We start from the raw sequence: 18236 nt of genomic DNA, 5'->3' as shown, positions 1-18236 counted from the left end.
GAGCTCATTTGCATACAAGCAAATCAATATTTTATTCTTCCCAATAGTTAATGTGTTTTACTCGTGCAACACCATCCTTGAGATGTTAATATTGCAGGCGCAAATATCTCAGCCCATCTGTACGGGGAAAATAAGACACTTTTATTGTCAGACAACAAACATTGATAATTAGAAAGGAGAAAAACTTTAAAACATCATCTTGTTTGCAAGCTATTTAATGTGTTAAGCAAATTTGCTTTAGTTAATGAGAAATCCACGACTAACCATCCCGTCCTGGATAATTCTGATGGTCCAAATATGCACTTTCTGTGCACAAATTCACACATCAAAGTCAGCATCTGCTCTGTGTTTGTGTATAACGCCTGCACGGAGCCTCTGCAAACATCTGGGCGAGCGGAAACCAAAAGGTACTGTAAACTTTGAATATTGTGGGATTATCTGTTACTTAATGAGGCCGTTCGATCAGACAGAGCAAATAGCAGTATGTTAATTAGTGATTATACTCAATGATCCTGAGCACACATCGCAGATATCTGTGGTGCATTTATCAGTCACCCATAGCCAGAAGCAACCAAGACATTATACAGCATCCATATCCGGATATATAAACTATGTTAATACGATGCTGCAATGAAAATCAGTCCAATTTAAGAAAATATCTTGGGTACAATATTTTTTTTTAATGTGACTATTTTGCATTTTAGATATAAGCTCTGTAAATTTTCTTTGTTCTGTCACAAAATTAGTGAAAGCTCAGAGTCCTCTCTCATTTGCATACGCTAATTGCTCGTTCTCATCGTGCAGTATGAAGTAACCTCATTTGATAATAAGACAAGACTAATAAATCATGGACTTCATCATTAAATGAATCGCTTCCTGGGGGAATATTGATTGTTTTATCTAATTGTTTTTGTTATGTAAAAAAAAATTAAAAAAGTAAATGTAAACTATTTACACACCTATGCCATTATAAGTAAGAATAAATAGATGATTACAATTATTTATAGTTTATAATAAAAGTCTTTGTATTAATGGGTTTTGCTCATAATTGCTCGTTTTGAAAATATAACATATTGACATTGTCATAAAAGATTCTGACATTTCAAAATTTACACACACACACACACACACACACACACACACACACACACACACACACACACACACACACACGTTTTTTTTAAAATATATATATATATTATACATTCAAGTGTTTATATTTCACTTTTATCTATAGACAGCATTTTTTTTAATTAGACTAGAGTATTAAGATTTAAGCTTACGACTACATTGATTGAAGCAGAGAAGAAGATTTGAAGAAGATTTGTTAAAGCATGCAATTCACCATTTAAGAGGTTTAATATTATAGCATTGCTTTCAAAATTGCCAATTTTTGCTGATTGCTGTAGTCAACCGAAATTTCAGAACAGCCTAGACTAAAAGTCAATGTTGTCATTGTCATGAGGCTCTTGAAAACTGACATATAGGCTAAAAGACATCTCTGCTGTAGACATGCATCACTAAAACATCAATGACTTAAATTATAATATCCTTAAAATCAAAACAGTAAAAACAGTATTATAAATATTATAACATTTTGGAGGCATCAAAAATGGGAAAATTTAACTTGTATATTTTTTTGTTTAGCCTACTAAACCTCCATGTACTAAAACGGAGTATAAAAACATTAATCGAAAAAAAATATTTTATTCTAACACATTGTGATTTCAATGTTGCCAATCACTAAACTGAGCGACTCGCGAGGTCCTTCTAATAGTGTTCTGCCGCCATCTTCTGTATTACTAATGAATAGATCAATACCTGACGGCCTTATGACATTTATTCTATATTCGACTCACTGGCGGTTGCATATCGGGATTATTAACTATTCTACGCAAAATACATTAAGTGTCATTTGCACCAAATCTCGAAATAGGCTCCTTTGTTTAGAATTCCGTGAAGGAGCAATTCCTAAGGCTAATTTTATGGCTAGCATCCTCCTACACACACACACACACACACACACACACACAATTAAATGCAAGTTTTACACTTTTCGGATAGTTTGACAAAGTGACTGGAATATTCTGTTCAAAAGTGATATTTACCTTGAATTTCTTCGGACATCACGTCTATTTCATCTTAAAACCTTCACCGACGCTGTTGTGTTGACTCCTTGGTAAACTATACTAATTAAAAAAAAAAAAAAAAAAAAAACTTGGGTGCCACCTTTAAATGCCAACACATTAATGCATCCCGCAATAATCTAATAATAAAAAAAATCTAGATAAATATGTTAATTTATGAGCTCATTCTTGACTTTTATTATAGAAACCGGAGACTTTTATTTTGAATGAGGCCCGGAAGTTTTGGTGTTATTGAGTCAGACTTCACCTTAATTTACCGGACACTTCCAAAAGAAGAATGACGGCCGGTTAAAGCAACAAATGAGATGGATCCGCAGAGTTTGCCAACGTCAACTACTGAATCTCTCCTCTAGACCGATATCGACAGTTTTAAGTGTTATGTGCATGTGTTTTGATATGATCGACACGCAATCTCTCCGTTATATCCGTTAAACTGACAGTCGTTGTGCTTTAGGAAGGAAGCAGGAGAGGAAAAGGGACTGACTGCGCACTAAAAACACACACTCACCGGGAAGTTTACTTAAAAGGGCAAGATTGTTTTGCATCGTACTTGATAGCCATAAAAGCTCGTGTTTTAAACAGAATCTATTATATTTATTGATATTAATCAGAGATGACGTTATATTAGACTATGTAAAGTCCTGATTAGTTTATTATTAAGGTTTGTTTTTCTTGTGTTTTGCTGATCGATAATAATCGATCACATACCCCCGACGTGATCGATCATGGCCACAGATGCAATAGCGACTGAAGAAGTCTCAAACCAGAGAGACTCGAGTGATATGAACGCTAACAAAAGTAATCCCGAATCAGACACACCCAACTGGACATCTGAGACGCAAGAAAACAGAAATATAAGTAGCCCAACATCATTATCATCACCATCATCGGTTAATTCTGGGGAAGAACTACCTGAGGACTCCATAACAGGGAATTCACTGGCGAATGGAAACAGTGGGATACGAGCAGGAGATCCACCGCAGGAAGCAGCGAGTCCAGACAATAGACAAAAACAAGGCGCGAGGACTTCAACTCCTGTGCACACACTCTCTTCACCAGCTGAACACAATGGAAGGTATTTTTAAAGTCCCTGTGAAATCATTCTTATTTTTATGGAATATAGCAGTCTTTATTATAAATTAACATAATATTTAATACAAAATAACATCCCCGCCGTTTTGTAATGACATCTCTTCTCTGATGATGACGTGTTTACTGGCGTGAGGGCGGGGCGGCCTGTCACTCACATGAGATCGACCAATAGCAAACCACAAACATCCAATCAATTCCCTATGAACAAAATCATGTCCCGCCCGCCCTACATTTTATTCTTGTTTGAGAAGTTACATATGGATACACATGACAATAGTGAAAGAAAAGACAATTAACGTTTCATGCCGAATTTAACATTCTCTCGAAAACAAATGCTGTCTAGGTAGGCAGGACACTATGGCTGAGTCTGAAATCGCATACTTCCCTACTAAATAGTAGGCGAAAAACAGTATGTGACAAGAGTAGTATGCCTGAATTCACAGTAGGTCTACTATTAAAAGATAGGCAAAAAGTCCGGATGACCTACTACTTCCGGACAGATTCTGAAGTGCGCATAGTCGCATACGATGGACACTTTATTAATTATCCCATGAGGCAACGGGAGAGGATTTGGGAATGGTGGTTGTGTATCTACTTGGTTATTTGCAAACCCGTTACCAATTCTGAACTAGTTTTTATTTTATTTTATTTTGTAATTAATTTTCCATGGTTATTGTTAGAACATTGCAGAATCCCCCAAATCATTTTTTTAAACTATTTTGACCAAATTGTGGTAACAGGGTTTAAACCCCTATATAAAAAAAAGATGATTAGCATTTTCTGAAGGTTAAAAAAAGTTTTATTTTTGAGTTTCAGACTTTTTGCACCCTGTTCGTGTAGGGCCTTTTCTTTCTGTGCTGTTATTGTCACTTAATGAGTGGTTACAAGGAAAAGGTACGCCTACAGGTTATTCTACTTGACAGGTTGTTTTGACAGGTTGATAGGTTTGATTTAAAGGGATAGTTCCCCCAGACATGAAAATGTTCTGGTAATTTACTCACCTCAGGCCATCCAAGATGTAGGTGTCTTTTCTTCTTCAGTAGAACAGTAACAAAGACTTTTAGCAGAAACTGGTCATTGGTCAATTTTGATGCCAATTTTCGATGCCGATAATTCTTTATATTTGAAAGCTGATAACCGATATATTGGCCGGTAAATCTAAATCCAAATTTTTATATATTTTTTTTAAAGGCCTGATTACAAAAGAGTCTCTCCAATAAAATCCATGCCCCAAGCACACAATTATAATGTTCTCATTATAATTTTATGTAGCCTATATGACAGACTTGCGCTGCACATTTTTAAAAAGTGATTCCAATCATATTTCAAGCAATTCAAAAACATAATGGCAAACAGTGTGCATCTGAAGCGTCTCAGCTGAAGGAAATAATCCATATTTTATCGGCTTTATTATATCGGCCAAATTTTCTTATCGGACCGATAACAACAACATTAAAAATGAACGTGGGTATATTGGCCGATACCGATATGGTGGCCGATATATCGTCCTATTTATGTCGTGCTAGTTAGTTTTAGCAAAGTGACATGAGAAAAGCATGCGGTGTTGTGTCCCATGACAACAGTGTGAACTGTTGCAGATCTCTTCTAGGGAGGGTGGCATAAAGAGCAGCAGACATTCCCCCTGGAGGAGTATGACGGACACCGCATGGATGGCATGGCAATTAGCTCGCGTCCACAGTTAACCAGTGTCCACGTCTCCCCCTCACATCTGAGCGCCAGCTTCTCTTTCAAATGACTAAACAGCTGGTGGATGAATGACTCCTTTGCTGTGCCTCATTCATTAAAATCGGAAGACATAACAGCCTGGACTCACAAAACACACACACACACACACACACACACACACACACACACACAGAAACACACATGCATTTCTGAATGCATGGCATATCTTGTTTTTTTACGTATGCATTTGCCAAAATATGCAATGAGTGCACTATATAGAATACTATATATACTATATCCCACAATGCAATGCACTTAATCTGGTCTCTGTTTCCTGTGTGACAAATGAACTGGAAGCAACACAAGCAGAAATGTGTTATGTCTTATCCTTACCTCTTCATTCTTTAATGTAAAAAAAAAAAAAAAAAATTGTTTTCCTTTTTAAAACTTATGGTTACACTATAATAAAGTTCTCATAGTTAATTTTTATTTTATGTTAGATATTGTTTTAACTAATGAACAACATTTTTACAACATTTAAATGTAAAAAATTCCTACTTTTTTAATATTTTAAGTAAAATATTAACGCTATTATAAACGATCATGATTATTTATTTTTTTATTATCAAACCTAGATTTATAAACCCTTTAAATTTGTAGTTCATCATATTCATTTTTATAAATGAAAATAAAGAAAAATGACTGTACAAGAAAACCTGAACTTAACTTCAGGTTAGAAATGTTAGACACACTTAAAAAAAAAATGTTGTCTTGCCAACTAAATAAAATGAGTTGAAGCTAAATAGAAATAGTTCAAAAACTAATAAAAGTGACAAAAGCACATAAACAAACTAAAATTAAATTGAAACAAAATGTATGAAAAAAGCTAAATGTCATAATAGTATAAATAATACTAAAATAACACTCCTTCAAACAAACATTTGCTTCCAAACTAGCTACCACCTGCTATTTGCAACCCTGTTACCAAGTCTGCCATGGCTTTTTTATTAGCCTATTATTTTATACTTTTTTTTTTCCAGTTTAATTCTGTTTAACTTTTTTTTTTCTTTTTCTTTTTTTTGCAAAATCACCCAAATAAGGTTTTTAAACTACAGTAGTCAACATTTGAAGTGGATCAAAACTTTTCATCAAAGTTATACATGAATTTTGAACAATACCCGTTCTTGTCTTAGGAAAACTTTGATTAACTTGATCCACTTCAAATATTGACTAATGTATTTGGACACATTCCAAATTATGGTGACAGGGTTGAAACCCCATTACTATAATGTTACTATACAGATGGAACTCGAAAAATTAGAATATGGTGCAAAAGGTCATTTATTTCAGTAATTCAACTTAAAAGGTGAAACTAATATATTATATAGACTCATTACATGCAAAGTGAGATATTTCAAGCCTTTATTTGTTATCATTTGGATGATTATGGCTTACAGCTTATGAAAACTTTTTCACAATATTCTAATTTTGAATTTGGGGTTTTCATAAGCTGTAAGCCATAATCATCAAAATTATATTAAAAAAAAGGCTTGAAATATCTCGCTTTGCATGTAATGAGTCTATATAATATATTAGTTTCACCTTTTAAGTAAAAAATGACTGAAATAAAGACATTTTTGCGTTGCAATTGAGTTTCACCTGTATGTTGGGCTACTACTGTTTGAAAGTGCGCACTGCTTACCATTTTGCATTTTTCGCACACTAAGCACTCTATTCCAGTCTATAATATAAATATTATTAATTATTAATTAAACTTATAATTAAAGTTTGTCATGTTGTAGTTAAAACTTTTTATAATTTTTTTCTTCTTTTTTTCTAGATCATCAAGTTAAAATGTTTCCTTGGCATCTAGCTTATATGGTTTATTTAATTTCAAGTAACACAATTTTTTTTTTTTTAATGGTTTTAGTTTAAGTTTCAGTCTGAACACATCTCTTGAATTTGTTTTTCTGTGCTTTTTGCTCTTCTGTTACAGTCTAAATCATAAATGTATTCAAACATTGGATCTAGTGTTTGTTAATTAAATATGAAAAAATCAACCCTTGAGGAGTGTCCCGTCCTACCAATGATCTATCTCGCTGTGAAATGACTTTAGTTCTTGTAAGAAGGGCATCTGAACCGGCTCTGTTTCCAAGAAATTAGAGCGGGTTTGCTCTTTACGTCAAAACATTGAACTTTGAACACAGTCCAAGAATTTCAGGCTTTTTCAAAGTCACCACCCAAATCTTTCCCCAAAGAAGCCGAAACATTTTCGCCTACTTCCATTTGTAAAAGAGCTTATCTCGTATGTAACAGAATGTGTTGTGTGTGAAGTCCTCAAGAGTTTACATGCCTTTGGATTTGAGATTAACGCACCAAAGAAGCCCATATGGATTTTTTTTTTATGCCGTAAGCTGCGATACACTGCGTCTTAATGTGCAGTGGTCTTATTAGGCAGTTCAAAAGCCTTTTCAACCATTTCTCAGTAACTACAGCAGTTTGAGCTCTGTGATGAATGACTATCAGCCAGTGTCGGATTTTGATTTCTGGACTCTTTCAACTCGAATGTATTGGTTTTTTTAGTGAGTGAATAACAGAATATGAATTTACAGTTGTTTTAAAGTCAGTTGGCTAATGGATTAATTTTTTTATTATCATTGCCTTCAGTTTTGAGCACCAGGAGTCGGTGGCGACCACAGAGGCTCGGCTGAGAATGGAAGGGGTGGAGCTAAAGGAGGAGTGGCAAGATGAGGATTTCCCCAGGTAAGCTGTTATGTGTGTGTGTGTGTGTATGGTAGCCGTGGGCCTTTTTCTTTTTTTTTCATGATGTATCCATTCAAAAGTTTGGGGTCAGGAAGAGTTTTGAAAGAAATTATTATTTATATTTAGAAAGGACACATTAAATGTATCAACAATGACAGTATAAAGACTAAAGACTTTCATTGATACAAATGTCTACTTTTTTTTTTAAATCAAATAATCCTGGAAACATGTCAATTAGTTTCCACCAAAAACTGTTTTCAACATTGATAATACTATTATTGAATGCGTTCTTGAGCACAAAATCGGCATATTAGAATGATTTCTTAAGGATCATGTGACACTGCAGACTGGAGTAAAAATGCTGAACATGCAGCTTTGCCATCACAGGAATAAATTAAATTTTAAAATATATTCAAATAGTTATAAAAAAAATAAGTTTACTGTTTTTTTTATCAAATAAATGCAGTTTTGAATTTTGCATAAAAGGTTTTCTTTTTGAAGCATAAAAAAGTCTTAAAAGTGGTAATAATTAATCTTGCTTGTGCCAAAAATTATTATAATGCATAACAACCAGACTATTATTATTATTATTATTATATAATGTAGTATAATATATTACATTTATTATATATTATAAATAAAATGATTAAAAAAATAATAATTATTGCAGATTATACATTATACAATCTCCCAACTTTTTACATTTTACATTCTATTCAAGTCTTTGTAACTCATTTAGAACTGTGCTTATGTGCTTTTATTGTTTTGTCTATTGAAGCTCGAAGGAGAACTCAAGGTGGGGCTGGCGCACTGTCTGAGAAGCAGCTTAGTGTACGTGTGTGTCGAATGTTTGTGTTCACATAGAGCCGCTTCTCAGACAGCCCAACATGTCTTTTGTGTCTGTTCGCGCTTGAACGGTTTAAATGCATTTGAGTGAATGACAGCTTGGTCATATAATGTAACACCAGAGGATGCCAGGGAAAAAAAGTGATGCTGCATTCATTGCAGTACTTTTCTTTTTTTTTTACACGTTGAACAGAAAATAATTAATTGTCAATTTGGACAGCCCTAATATATACACGGTCATACTGCCCAAGCCTAGAGTAACATCAAAATTATATTACAATACATTTGAGTGTGTTTTTTTAAATGTGGGTTTCCAGGCCACTCCCAGAGGAGGAAGATATTCAGCTTGATGATGAGCTTTTCACGGGGTCTTCTGGTGAAGGAGCACCCGGTAAGCCGTAATGATATACTCCCAATATACTTAATATGTAGAGACAATTATTCATTTGTTACTATGGTCAGGAAACATTGTGGAAGCTTATGTTCTTTTGACTTAAATTGCAGCTCCACAGTCTTACGGACTAAACAGTGCAAAGAAATCCAAAAAGAAACTTTTGGCTCCGGACATCAGCCTAAACCTAGACCACAGTGAAGGCTCGGTCCTGTCTGATGAGCTGGATGAGAGTACAGAACTGGACCTGGATGATATCGACACTCCTTCAGACAACAGCAACGAGTTTGAGTGGGAAGGTATGATGGTGGTTAAACCTGTAAATGTTAAAAAGTTTAACATAATCCCTAAAAGCAACTAATCTAATGAATTAGTCATTTTGCAGCCATTCAAACTCACGTCTTTCTGGTCCTGTAGAAATGTTCCTTACTAACAGTACAGAGATCTTCTCATGGACCGGCTTTTGTGCAATAACTCTTAGTTAAACAGTGTTATGTGTTCTTGTTTTGTTTTTCTGTCCCGCTGCTCTCTTCTCTCTTCCCTGGAAGGATTGTTTCTTCTCATTGGTTTGCGACAGGCCGCATGCCTGCGGTTTGTGGTAAGGTTACCTGACTGGATGTTTACTCCCCGATCAAGTCCTACAGCATTGATTTCTTTTTCTTTTTGAGATGTCACCCTTTTAGTATGGTATGGAATGGCACTACAAATCAGAGGTTATCCATTGTTGTTGTTTTTTGTTGGAAAATTTTGATGGTTGGATTTTGATTTGTGCATGGTTTTCCCCTCCAATCTCATCAAATCTGTTTCTGTTAATCAGCCTCATTTTGGTGTCCTGATCATTTTTGTTAAATCACTTTTCATCACATTTAAAGGCAATAACACTTAAGCTTTCCCTCTTAAAAAAAAGAGGTACATTTTAACATACTTTTAAAAAGAGTACTTATTACGGAAATAATATACGTTTTTAAAGAATATACTTACCGGTAAGTGCAAACTGAATGTAATGTTTTGAGACACTTAATTGCATGTTATTTACAATTAAATTAAAATATATTCTAGTTTAAATTTCTATTAAATGCAATTTTTGACACTTGGATAAAGTGTGAACACACTTGTGAAAAAAAAAGATCACAATTTCAAATGTACTTTAAAGTATAACTTTTATTTGGAAATTATTACAAAGTGTACTTCAGTGTTTTAAGAAACCGTTATGAAAGTTTAATCTTTTTAGGTACACTGCAGCCATTAATTTTCTCTTATATGCAAGCTCATTTTAATATATATACTGTATATATTACTATTAAGATTTGAAGTACGCTACTAGTGCATATTAAATACAGTTAAAGGTAGAGTAGGCAATTTCGGAGAGGCTAGCAATAGCAAGCTAGCTTTGAAAGCATGAGATCCCACCCTCTCTTCAGAGCGCTCTACAAAGCCACGCCTCCTTCAAAACACATGAACGCACAGGGTAGAGTCTGCAAAGCATCACGAGAGACGACATTAAACTACCTCATGTCTCAAAGCACATAATCATAATAATGAACGTAAACAACTTACAGAGCTCTATTTGTACCAACTGACTGCTGCAGATTCATTTGAGAATTGATAGTGTTGACAGAAATGCATAAATCCAAGTCTGAGGACGTGAACCGCTCCGAGTTGAACGTCACTGGTTGACCTTTCGTAATTACGGTTATGACGTGGCGTGAACGATGCATATGCTTGTTGTTTTGGTTCAGAAGGAACAACAAAAAGCTGCTGTTATTAGTTTGTGGCGCTCGGTGACTGACGTCTGTCTACACCTCTGTATAGCCTCATTGAACGCGCTGATGCCATGTGATGTCTGCGAGGGCAAGTGCGTGAAGGTATGGAAATAATGTTGACAGGCGGGTAGGACATGGGTCGGATTAAATGCAATGATTGAACAAACATTTTTTTGGTCCTGAAACTTCCACAGAAGATATATGTACATGTTTTAATATTTATACAACTTATATTATTGATTGCTATCAGGATGTGAGGAGAGTTTCAAACAGTATAACAAAAAGTGTTCATAATTTATTTTTACCTACCCTACCTTTAAACACACTTCTTTTTCATTTGTTCTTAGATGCTATAACCGATGCATCCATAATGAGCTGTTAGAAACTTAAGTATATTTTTACAAGCAGGTATTGTACTGGTGTATTAGCATTAGCTCTGTTCAGAAACCTAGCTAGCTGCCTCGCTGTCTACATAGGCAGCTCCCCTCTAAGACAGTATACCAATAGAAATTGAAGTGTCTGGAGTTATGCTTCCAGTTGATTTCTGTAGTCTTATATTATCTTGTTGCTGAGCTAATCACTGCGCACTTTAAAAAAGCTAAGAAAACACTTTGCACATGCAAATTAATACTTGCCGTTTCTGTCATGCTTGAATAAAATGCATGTATATTCCCTTGAATCTTCCATCTTGGGACATTTTCATGGAGTGTCTTGAAATGGATTCTGGATTATTCCCCTTTAAAGAAAGATATATTATGTGACGATGCTACCTGAGATTTCTTAGGGAGGGAGAAAGAACGAATTAATATGAAATAGTGACTGAAACGCGACCCATTAAGACAAAACCAGCTTTCCCTTCCAAGATGTTAATCTGCACAAAAATCCTGATAATCGAGCCGTTGTCTGATGAAATCAAATACACATAAGATAAAAACAATATCTGTGCTGTGATTTCGGCAATACTTGCATGTAAAATTAAAGAAACAACATAATATCTGTGTTTAACTGAATTAAAACGCTGCTCCTCTCTGCAGCGAGAGAGAGAGAGTGCGCGCGCGAGAGATGCAGAGCGAGCGAGAGAGAGAGAGAGGTGCACTCGAGACGCAAAGCGAGAGAGAGAGAGAGAGAGAGAGAGAGAGAGGTGTGTGTGTGTGTGTGTGTGTGTGTGTGTGTGTGTGTGTGTGTGTGTGTGTGTGTGTGTGTGTGTGTGTGTGTGTGTGTGTGTGTGTCTGTGTCTGTGTCTGACCTCAGTGTGTTTCCCTACTGTCCACCACAGTGACCCTCAGTAATGTCTGTATGTGTATTAAAACACTGTGGTATGAAATGTTCACACTGTGTAATTGGTCACACTGTTCATTTGTACAATTTAATTTGTACATTTAAATTTAAGTTATGTTATAATATATTTTATTATTTTGATGAGAGAGAGAGAGAGAGAGAGAGAGAGAGAGAGAGAGTGAATTATCAGTGCAATTTTCAAATAAAATTATTTTCTGTTGAAAACCAGATTTTTTTCCCCAAACAATAAGTCTGGAAATGGGGGGGTCGTCCTATATTCGGGTATATACGGTAATTACGACGTATCTCACAATTCAGATTTTATTTCTCGCAATTGCGAGTTTATATCTGAAAAATAAATTTATAAATTCAGATTGTTTCCTCCGACTTGTGGTACAAACTTGCAATTGTGAGTTATAAAGTCAGAATTGCGAGTTTTTATCTCTTAATTCTTGCTTTATTTAATTTTTTAGATTAGATTTTAACTCACAATCGCGAGTTATAAAGTCTGAATTGCGAGGTATAAAAAAGTCAAAATTGAGAGAAAATATTTTATTTTTATTTTTTTCATTTGAACTAAGTCAATAAAGCATCATTCCCAATCACATAAATGCACATACAGTCACTGAACTGAACCCTGAAAGAAAACGGCGCACATACCTTAAAAACAAACAAACAAGTATTATATAGATAACACCCCATTATTTCCCTTGTCAGATGATCTCCCAAAACCCAAAAACACAGACCTGCTGCGTAAAGGAGTGGAGTCGGTGCAGGAGTACACCAACACAGAGGAACGGGAGGAGGGACGTCGCTGGAGAGTTTTCCGCTTTGGAGAGCAGGAGCACAGAGTGGACATGAAGGCCATTGAGCCCTACAAGAGGGTTATCAGCCATGGAGGTCAGTGACCACACATTTCCATGCCAGTGTGTCGTGTCCCGATATTCATACAAGCATGTTTTCTTTTTGCACCATTCAGAAAGTAAATTCCATGTCATTCCAAAACTGGCAGGAGAAACCGATTACATTCAGAGCATTTTCATGGCATTTAGCTGCATTCTCACTTTTCCTGATTACCTTTTCAGCCAGAAGTGCCTGTTACCATCTGTCACTCCTCTTTTTCCACTTCCTCCTTTTTTCCAAACCACCAGCTGTTGCTTTCATTCGAAATGCCTGTTTTGCATGTTGTTATTTAATGAACAATTACACAGACTCTACATTGTGCTGTTGATTTAGATAGATTGGATTAGTCAAGTTGTGTAATAGCTGTAAAAGTGCAAGCTAGCGTTCAAACGTTTCCCCTTTTTCACAGGTTACTATGGCGATGGGTTGAATGCCATCATCGTGTTTGCTGTTTGCTTTATGCCTGAGAGCAATCAACCAAACTACAGATACATCATGGACAATCTTTTCAAGTAAGTTCTAGATGTTAGTGGGTCCATATGACTTATTATTGTCAATAACCCTTTAAAAATAGTAAGAGAAAACTGACATGTAAGTCCTGCCATTTTCATATCTGCAAAGAAAATATTGCAATTCTTGGGTTACGGTCACAGTATACATACTTTTTGCAATTAAATTTGGACTGGATACTTCAGTAGACACAGTGGATGTGATGTAGACAAGTCCTCACCCGATGCCTAAAACCTCAGGTAGTTTAGCAACTAATGTTGTGTGTCATTCAGGTATGTCATAGGAACTCTAGAACTGCTTGTAGCTGAGAACTATATGATTGTATACCTGAATGGAGCCACCTCGCGCCGAAAGATGCCCAGTGTGGGCTGGCTCAGGAAGTGCTATCAGCAAATAGATCGAAGGTGAGAAGCTCTTTGACTGTATTTATTACTAACAGACTTTAATTTCATTTGAGTCATTTAAAGGGATAGTTCACCCAAAAATGAACTTTCTGTCTTTATCCTCACTTTATCCAAACATGGATCTCCCTTTAAACCTGTTTAGCTGAAAAATAATGTTAGTAAATTAGTAATGTGTAAAAACATTTTAATAATAATGATTATTTGAATAATTGCATTTGAATAAAACTGCATTTATTTGACATTTGTAACATTATAAATGTCTTTACTGTAACTATTGATCAATTTAATTCATCCTTGATCAATAAAAGGATTTATTTATTTATTTAATTTATTTCCCCAAAAAATAATTTTATATGAAATCATTCATATTAGAATGATTTCTGAAGAATCATGTGACACTGAAGACTGGAGCAATGCTTCTGAAAATTCAGGAATCACAGGAATAATTCACACTTTACTATATATTCACATAGACATTTGTAAATATTCTGAATTAAACAAAAATTGTAACAATATTACTGTTTTTTTTTTTTTTTTTTTTTTATCAAATAAATGCAGCATTGGTGAGCAGAAGATACTTATTTTAAAAACATTAAAAATCATACAGTTCCAAAACCTTTGACTGGTACTAAATATATATATATAGTTATTTATAAATAATATAATTTATTTGTAATTGGAAAAATGAGTAATAACACTTTCTCTAACTTTTAATATATATTATCTCTGAATCCTGAAAACAAAGTTCTAATTTTGTTCGCACAACATTGTTCTGTTAAAGGTTAAGGAAGAATTTGAAGTCTTTGATAATTGTGCACCCGTCCTGGTTTATTCGCACCCTCTTGGCCCTCACAAAACCTTTTATAAGGTCAGTCCTTTTCTAGTTATCTTCAGATATGTTTGAATATGAATTGATTTTCTGCAATGACCTGATATCTGAACTCAACCTTATTCAATGCAAAACTTCCAATTACAGCTCAAAATTTAGCCAGAAAATCAAGTATGTGTTCAGCCTGACAGACCTGGCTGAGCTTGTCCCGATGGAGTATGTTTCCATACCAGACTGTATTAAAGAGTAAGTATCCCTCTAGTGTGCTCCTTCTGCCTGTTAGAGCACTACTTCCTGTTTTGTATAGGACAAATCTGTTTCTAATGTACATGCATTTCACTGAACAATGCTAAATACCTAAATGATCTTCCGTACTGTTTTCTTCTCCCAGCAGTATTCCAGCTTTGTAATTATTGTATTGAAAGTCTGATCTGCTGCTAAGTACTAGCTGCTGTTGGCTGTTGTATCTTCAGAAACTCTCTATGCCCTAACCCCTTCTCCCTGCCTTTCCTCTAAGGTTTGACGAAGAAAAAAATAGGAAAAAACATAAAAGGTATCTGTATTTTCCTTCCAGAGATCCCTGCCAGATCTCTGTAGACTTCATCTGAATTTGCACGAAACTAACATTTAAGCGTTTGGCTTTATTAAGTGTCCACCTGTACTTGGTCATTGGCCCAAAATGTGCTTTTCGAGCTGCTTTTCACCCTTGATTGTCATCAAGATGCTACATTTTTTTCTGTGTGCCATCTATCTATAATTATGTTGATTATAATTCAGCTGTTTTGCACTTTTTGATTTTATATTGAGCACAATTTGTCACATTTCCTAAGCAAAAAGTTTTGACTTGCTCTGAAATTCCAGCATTGATCTTTCAATATAAAATCCAGTGAGGCAAGCAATATTTCCTGTAGTTTTTGTCCTATCGTTGTTATAGTTTCAGATTTCTTGCAGTGTTCATGTAAATAAAATCCATTTAAGGCAGTTAATTTCTTTATCAGGTTTATTTATTGGGCAGGGCAGGGCAAGGCAAGGCACTGCAAGGCACATTTAGTTTTATACTAAAAACAACTACTTTTTTATGCATATACTATACACTCACCGGCCACTTTATTAGATAAACCTATTCAACTGCTTGTCAACACTGATATCTAATCAGCCAATCGCGTGGCAGCAACTCAATGTATTTAGGCATGTAGACATGGTCAAGATGATCTGCTGACATTCAAACTGAGCATCAGAATGAGGAAGAAAGATGATTTGCGTTGAACTGGTTGCTGCCAGACGGGTTGGTCTGAGTATTTCATAAACTGCTGATCTACTGGAATTTTCACACACAACTGGTTGAACAGAGAATGCTCTGAAAAAGAGAAAATATACAGCGAGCGTCAGTTCTGTGGGTGAATGGCCACAGAACTGAGGAGAATGGCTAGACTGGTTCCAGCTGAGGAAGGGAACTCAAATAACCACTGGTTATAACCGAGGTCTGCAAAAGAGCATATCTGAACTCGCAACATGTCGTGACTTAAAGCAGAAGAGCTACAGCAGCAGAACACACACGGTGATACTCCTGTCAGACTGCGTGATGAGCACCTTGTTGAATCTATGCCGTGAAGAATTAAGGCAGATCTGAATGCAAATGGGTTTAACCCAGAACTAGCGAGGTGTACCTAATAAAGTGGCCATATATAAATAACAATAATTAATAAAGTGGGGTGGGGGGCATAATTGTTATTTAGATGGAACATTACACGCTAGTGATATTCCAAATCTGAGTCATCCAATTACTGTTATTAATTCCATTCAGGTCTTTGGCCAAATGCACTAACTTGCTTGTGTTTGCAATGAACGTCTCACAGATTTAGATTCTGACGTTCTGTCCTCTCAGTTCTGCCACTGTTAGTATGGTATGTATGACCATGCCAGTAAATCATATTTTACGGTGAAGGATTTGAACCGTTAAGTCACGGGTGGTTTACATTTTTTTTTCAAATGCATGCCTGGCTGATGGACATTCTCACTGCTCACTGCATGTCCCACCGTACACGTCACAGGATGCATTGTGTAAAACTCATAGTAGGGAAAAGAGGGAGAGTTATGAGTCAGAGTACACTTTACATGCATTGTTTTCCATATATCGTGCTAAAAACACTCAGAACTTCTTAGCAGCCTTATGGCAACACCTTGAAAACCACCCACACCAGTTTAACGTGTACAAGCTTCATTCATACAGTGCAGAATCAACTGACTTAAATTGCACATGAATTGATTTAAATGCTTGTTTTGCTTGTATAACAATGTTGTTAACCTCAATCGAAAAGGTGTCTTTGTGATCAAACTAAACCTTTGAGTGTAAAGTCATGAGACCATCTTTTTGTTGTCTCTGTATTGAATTATGTGCGGAAAAAAAATCTGTTCTTTTCTAATCAAATAGAAGTGTTGGTATGGTTTTTAATATTATCCCTTATACTGTTATCATATTTTTTTTCTTCTTCTTTGTAGGATTGACAAAGACATGCATGGAAAAGTGGAGATAGCAACTGCGGCAGTACCAGAGTGAGTTAGAAGAAGAGTTGAGAAGAAGCTGGAAGAATAAAAGAATGTATTGGGTTTCTTTTAACTGGAGAACGCAAGATCTTGATGTCAGAAAATTGCCTTTTAAAGGAATATTTCAACCCAAAATGAGGGTTTTCAATCCTTTAAATGAGGAAAATTGTCCTCATTTACGCCAAATTCACATTACTTTCCCCCTTCTCTGGAACACAAAAGTAGATATTTAACAGAATGTCCAAGCTGCTCTTTTCGATAGCCGTGGTCCCCATTCACTTTCATTGAATGGAATAGAGCAACTTGTACATTCTGCTAAATATCTCCTTTTGTATTCCACACAAGAGTCATATAGGTTTGGAACGACATGAGGGTGAATACATTTTTGAGTGAACTATCCCTTTAAAGCTTTGACTGCCTGTTACTTTGTGATCTTTTTTCTCTCGGTTGCATTTGTGTGCCAAACACCTGTAAGACGATATCTGGTTTCTGTGTGTTAAACATTTTAGTAACCTTTTATGTATAATTTCAGTAAGTAGATGCTGTCAACATGTTCTAGTTCCTATATCTTGCCCTTAGTTAAGGCACTCTGTTTTCGAACTAGTCGATGCATGTTCTTTATTACATTTAAATGTCTATATTTATATCAAAAGGCGATAAAGGAGAAATATTAATATATTTTTATGACTGAAATGGGTTTTTTAGGGCCACAATCCGGCATTGTTTGTCATCTGCTCACTGAACATCTCATAGTTATACCACATATTGTTTACTTGTCTTGTTTGATTTGAGAACGTGGAGAAATGTGGAAAAGAGACAGTAAGGAATCAATCAAAAATGTATTGAACCAGTAACACTTTTTCCAATTCACCTTCATTAATGGTTTGGGAGGGTGGGGTTCTTGTATGTTACATTTTTGCAAGTAAACTTCCACACAAAAATCACATTGTCATCGTGAATACTTACAACACTGCAATAGTTATTCAATATTGTGTAATTCATTTCCCTTACAGAGAACAGAACATGATGATTTTTTTTTCTTTACTGTACTGCTATTATGAGCTCATTTAGAACAAAAAA

The 18236-nt window shown here is 35.4% G+C and overlaps 1 protein-coding gene across 2 annotated transcripts; it reads left to right on the top strand.

Annotated features, from left to right (window-relative positions):
• Nucleotides 1-2355: 2355 nt before the first annotated feature.
• Nucleotides 2356-17181, top strand: bnip2 (BCL2 interacting protein 2). 2 transcript variants are annotated; one of them, XM_079603685.1, is made up of 11 exons: nucleotides 2356-3222; nucleotides 7593-7688; nucleotides 8852-8925; nucleotides 9039-9224; nucleotides 12684-12866; nucleotides 13279-13381; nucleotides 13652-13783; nucleotides 14565-14651; nucleotides 14760-14858; nucleotides 15130-15165; nucleotides 17112-17181. In XM_079603685.1, exons 1-11 carry the CDS (start codon nucleotides 2873-2875, stop codon nucleotides 17167-17169), a joined length of 1404 nt encoding a protein of 467 aa, XP_079459811.1. In that variant the 5' UTR covers nucleotides 2356-2872; the 3' UTR covers nucleotides 17170-17181. The 2 variants fall into 2 exon arrangements, with proteins under 2 accessions (XP_079459811.1, XP_079459812.1); XM_079603686.1 differs by lacking the exon at nucleotides 15130-15165.
• Nucleotides 17182-18236: the final 1055 nt, after the last annotated feature.

This window comes from Phoxinus phoxinus, assembly GCF_949152265.1.
Source record: "Phoxinus phoxinus genome assembly, chromosome: 25".
Taxonomy (NCBI): Eukaryota; Metazoa; Chordata; class Actinopteri; order Cypriniformes; family Leuciscidae; genus Phoxinus; species Phoxinus phoxinus.
This window is presented reverse-complemented; position numbering and strand designations above follow the sequence as displayed.

Coding starts and splice junctions, on each gene's coding strand:
- bnip2 (XM_079603685.1), top strand. CDS start 2,873: ATGGCCACAGATGCAATAGCGACTGAAGAAGTCTCAAACCAGAGAGAC. Junction 3,223..7,592: donor CCAGCTGAACACAATGGAAG/GTATTTTTAAAG, acceptor CATTGCCTTCAG/TTTTGAGCACCAGGAGTCGG. Junction 9,225..12,683: donor CAACGAGTTTGAGTGGGAAG/GTATGATGGTGG, acceptor TTCCCTTGTCAG/ATGATCTCCCAAAACCCAAA.